At 40.9% G+C, this 5,564-nt stretch overlaps 1 protein-coding gene across 1 annotated transcript in view; it reads right to left on the reverse strand.

The window, feature by feature from the left end:
• The window catches only part of NT5E (5'-nucleotidase, ecto (CD73)), a gene marked incomplete at its 5' end in the record, with an annotated part of 19,014 nt that extends 14,872 nt beyond the window's left edge, over positions 1-4,142 (reverse strand). Inside the window, 2 exon segments of the mRNA XM_008941381.1 lie at positions 3,890-4,117; positions 4,120-4,142. Coding sequence (XP_008939629.1) covers positions 3,890-4,117; positions 4,120-4,142 — 251 coding nt within the window.
• Positions 4,143-5,564: the final 1,422 nt, after the last annotated feature.

Here is a 5,564-nt window from a genome sequence, read left to right on the forward strand (position 1 = left end):
TTTTCCTTATGTCCCACCATAATTTCCTGTGGTACTACTTGAGCCCATTGTTTCTTGTCTCTGTGGCCATCTGGGAAGATTCTGTCCCTGTCTCCTTTGTAGACTCCCTTAAGATAGAGGAAGACTGCCCTTAGTTGCCCCTTAGCCTTCCTTCTCCAGGCTGAAAGAAGCCACCAGCTTCAGCCCCTTGTTGTACATCATTGTGCTTGACAAGCTGGGCTTCATACGGAGCTGCTGGCAAACAGAGACGCCTGAGAAATGCTCCTTGAGTGTAGGCCCCTCACATGTTCATCTTACCACCCATGGACCAACTACAATGGCCATGCACATGTCCTGTTGTGTAGAGACCAGTTCTGTAAAGAGAGCTGAGCTCTCTAAACAAAGACCAAAAGCAAGCCACTAACTAGCTGTGCTAGCACACAGTTGCCTGCAGGCTAACTTCTCCCATGGCATGCATCCAGGTGGCCCATGATAACCCAGGATAAGCAAACACTCCCCATCAGCACCAGCTGTTACTTCTCTACACCGTTGCAGGCTACAATGCACCACACACTTAAGACATATTATTATTAATCTTCAACCCGTATTTAAACAAACAAACAGAACAATTTTCAGAATGAGAAGGAAAACAAGGCCTGTCCCGTGCCAGAAAGTCCATCTCTCTCCCAGGACTGTTACAGCAGGGCACAGGCAGCCACCAGCCCTGGCGTGGGCAGCGGCAGTCCCAACCCATCCACCCAGTGACTGCCTGCTGCCCACCTCACCCTCAGAAAAGGATTTATGCTTGGGAGCTGCAGGGCCTTCTTGTCCCCCCTCTCCATGACATAGCCATGGCAAGTCACACAGCTTTGTATCCTAGTCATCTCAGCGCTTGATCTGCCTGAGCTGAAATGGGCCAGCAGGTTCAAAAGTTACACAGTGGGAGACTGTAAGAGCAATAACACAGCGCTCACTTCTCTAAGAAACCAGGCAAAAAGCAATACGCTGCTTAAGCACTCAACTGCACATTTCTCAGAACAACCTGAATTGTAATAAAGTGCTTATTTAAGAGTCAGTTATTGCTCATGTCAGTGTTTCACTTCTCTTCCAAGGCATTAAACTGACGTGACATCCTCTTCTCTTTTTAGATGGGGTAGAGTTTCAGGTAAAGCATCCAAACCGTGCTATAAATGAACAAGGCAAAAAGAACTGGCTGCACGTTAAGAATATTATGCAAGCTAGCCAGAATACAGAGGAATAAATGGAATTTAAAATTCTGTTTTAGAGAACTCGGCCAAATTGACAGTTTTAGTAAATATTTTGCTGCCTGTCAGGTTCTGGAGTAAGAAGCTTTGGCTTTCCACTTTATATGAAAATACAGTGGACAAAATGAGACCTATTATTTCACAGCACCAAGTGTGTATGTAGCAACTCTCAGGACAGATAGACATTAGCTATTTTGTGGGGTTTACAACATCATTGCAGAACTAAAGCAAGTGAGTTGGTACCATAAAATACTAGAAAGATGGTCTTGGGATGATCAGTGCAAAGCAAATACATAGACAAACCTGTCTATGGGCAAAGTTATGAACAGCTCTTGCAGGATGTGGAAAAACTGGCTGAGCGTTCAGCTGAGATAGCTGTATGCAGTAAAATGGAGGGAAACCTTAGAATAACTGCCAATTGGCTGTAATCTATAAATTGTGCTAAGAGTTCCCCATCCCTATGGTTTCCAAACAGTAACATTAGCAGTGCCTTCAGCAGAGATTAATTGTTCCTTCACAATGGAAACACTCAGGTTTAAGGACTTTATACTCCGTTCAAATATGCTGAGAGCTGTTTTAAGCAGATTATGAAAAGTACAAGTTGTAATTTCATGTGGAAATTCTTGAGATTTAACAATAGAAGAAATCACACTCGCAAAAGATTTCCACAGAAAGCAGTCACGTAGGAATTCACATTTCAGCACTTTCAAGCTTCCTGCTTGCCTTGAGAATGCCCTAGGAGTGTACAGCGTGCCAAAGCAACGGCTGCAGAGTCTGAGCAAACTGAATCATCTGCAAGAACTGCGTAGAGATAAGCAAGGTGTTGCATTTAAAAATCACACGTCTCTTACTCACTGAGCTAAGGAATTAGGTTGGTAATTGTTTTGCCACAGACCCGCTTCTGTCATGATTTTATCAGTCTGAAGGATTGCTGGGTCACAGGTCATATAATCACTGAGCTATATTAACGTGTCCTGAACCCGCATTTTCAAAGCTTCCAAATGTTCCTCCCCGCACTGAGAAGGCGAAGCAGAAAATGATAAAATCTCTGATCACTATAAATGTTGCTGTTAGACTTTGCCCTGCTTGTTGCTCAGTTACGCTGTGGGATACACTGAGCTGCTTCAGCTCCATCTATGGAGCTAACAAGCCTTCCTTCAGCACGCTGCTTTTCCTAGCCCTGGTCTCTGTTACAATGTCTCAGCATACCGAGGCATCCGACGTGATGTCTCAATTTTATTGGAAATATATTTAAATGCCTCACAGAATCATTCCAGCGCTACCTGGATTTTCCTCTAATATTTATTTGAACAAAAGTGAACTTGATGACTTTACCACACCAATGCAGTTTTTTAGACGAAGAGCTGAGTTCTATTTTATTAATCCTTAATGAAGAACCATATTGGCTATTTGTCCATTTTTCAGACTTGGTGTTATGTCTAAAGGATTCTATGATTCTATGTCAGATACCTACACCCATGACCCCAAGCACAGGTGAAATTCTATTGTCTACACAAAATACAGACCAATTTTCTTTTTTGTCAAGGGAAAAAAAAGACTCCAAAAGCACATCACTGTAAAATAGAAGAGAGATACAGAAATCTGTTCAGACCTCAGACATCCACTTCTTGATAAACATGCAGCATAGTAATTAAAAGGCACAGAAGGAACAGTTTTATGTTCTAATGCTTCCTCAAAGTATTGAATATTCCTTTTTTCAAGACAGCTACTCAGTACTTCCTTATTACCAAGCAATGGAAAGAGAAGTAATAATATGAAATCCTATGTCAAAGCTTTAAACTGTTTTTTAGGGCATCCCAACTGCTTAAGCCAGGGAATAAAGTCTGATTTTGTCAGAGAGGGCCTGAGCTTTGAGCAGGCAGTGACTCAGATCTCCAACAGCTGATTGAAATGTGTTTCTCATTCCACTAGAACATTTTATTTTACTAAAAAAAAACCCTCAACAAGCCAAAACCTCTTAAATGTTGGAAAAAATAGTCAGAAATTGAGAGGTCTTTTTCCTCATCAATTCTAATTTTACTCATGAATGAACCAATTGTGGTAAAAGCTGAATGGGTGTTCCTTCTGTAGTCTAATTTCTGGAAATATTTGAGAGGCTAAAAACATGCTGGGCAACTTGTGCTTCAAAAACACACACGAAGCTCTCCTTGCTTGTACTAGGGCTTAGGCACAGAGGCATTCACAAGCAAAATTTCGAGACACACATAAATGTCTTGAACACATTTCATTTCAGAGATAAGCTGTAGTCATGTTTTAACATTTGTTTAAAAGGATAAATAACAATAAAATATAAAAGAATATCAATTAAAAAACCCAAACAACAATAAAAACCCCAAAGCCCACCCTTTCCTCCCAGTTCTCCTGCAATCTCACTGACCTTATATTCTTAGATAATTCAGTGATGCTAAATAATTTAAGTCTATATGAAAATAGCTTTTAATGTTAACAAACCTTCTCCAGTTTAAAAATGAGGCAGTTACAAAGTTGCACTAATACTAGTAAATACTGATAAAACAACAAACTTCTTGCTTTTCAGCCGCAAACATTCATCTTTGGTTGCAAACAAGTGAGCAAGTAAAAAATAGTAACAAGGGATTTAAACATATATACTAAAGAAAACATACCGGGTTGTGAAAGGAAAGAAGTTTCCTTTGTAGTGTAGCCAACAATTCCTACTGGTTCTGAGTCAAAATGTACTATTTTAAAAGGTTTAACATATTTCATCATTTCATTTCCTAATGGAGTTTTTCCTTTAATGTTTGCGCTCAGGATTGAAAAATTAGCATTTTTAAGAAGAGGATCCAATAATCCACTCACACCTTCATCAAATTCATGGTTCCCCAAAGCCTGTGAAAAGCAAGAAGAAAATATAAGACCCTACCTCAAATGTTCGGTCTAAATACTCTCATAAATGGCACACAAGGTATGTCTGAGAAACAAAATCTGTGTTCTAGGGAAGAAAGCCCTATCTTGTCTAAAACAGCACACTCCTATTTCTTACAAATTCAGAATTTTTTTTGTTTAGGTTTAGGTTTTTGCTTTTCAAACTCTCATAACAAATCAGATGTGCAAGTCACTGCGAAGTGCTAAGACTATCACAAAAAACGAACAATCTACATTATTTATTAGCAACATAATACCAACATTATGAAAATATTTAGTTGTTCTAGGTTGGTTAAGTAAAACAAACAAACAAACAGGAAAAAAAAAAAAAAGACTTACCTTAAGGGACCATGAAACTTTCTCCTACCCGCCCCTTTTTCATGCTTGGCCTAAACTGCCACGTGCCTGTGCCTGCAAGTTTGGCAACAGCAAGCAAAACCTCTAGAGACAGGAACTTTGCAGAAGCATGTGATACACACAATAGCCTTGTAGCACGTTTAGGTGTTAGTGAAAGAAAAGACATGTCTATAGAAGTGTGATAATGGTGTAATTGGAGGCCCGTAGCTAGCAGTGTTCCCCAGGGATCACTACTGGGTCCCATTTTGTTCAAGATATTCGTCAATGGCCTGGATAAAGGGACAGAGTGTACCCTCAGCAAGTGATAAAAAACTGAGAGGAAGGGCTGACACAGAGGGCTACAAAGATGATTAGGGCACTGGAACATCTCTTTAGGGGAAAGGCTGAGAGACCTGGGTCTGCAAACAAACTAAAGCCTGGAGAAGAGAAGACTGAGAGGGGATCTTATAAATGCTTGTAAATATCTAAAGGGCAGGGGTCAAGAGGATGTGGCCAGACTCTTTTCAGTGGTGCTCAGTGACAGGACAAAGGGCAATGGACGCAAACCAGAACACAGGAAGTTCCATCTGAACATAAGGATAAACTTCTTTACTGTAAGGATGACAGAGCACTGGAACAGATTGTCCAGAGAGATTGTGGAGTCTGCTTCTCTGGAGACTTTCAAAACTCATCTGGATGTGCTCCTGTGTAACCTGCTCAAGGTGAACCTGCTTTGGCAGGGGCCTTGGACTAGATGATTTCCAGAGGTCTCTTCCAACCCCTACCATTCTGTGATACCATTCTAGGATTCTGTAACTTGGTACATGGTAAATTGGTACAAATTAACCTAGTCTAGTTGAGAGGCATCCCTGCCCATGGCAGGGAGGTTGGACTAGATGATCTCTACGGTCCCTCCCAACCTAAGCCATTCTATGATTCTGTGAAATGTTCGGGTGGCAGCTAGAGCAGTGCACGAAAGGGGTGCTAAAGCCAACAGGCCAACTCTTCCAGACAAAAGTGTGCTCATAACTTCATTTGGAAGACTAAGTGGGAAAAGTTGTATTCATCATTTAAAAAGAC

Source organism: Merops nubicus, unplaced genomic scaffold, assembly GCF_000691845.1.
Source record: "Merops nubicus isolate BGI_N331 unplaced genomic scaffold, ASM69184v1 scaffold21895, whole genome shotgun sequence".
NCBI lineage: Eukaryota > Metazoa > Chordata > Aves > Coraciiformes > Meropidae > Merops > Merops nubicus.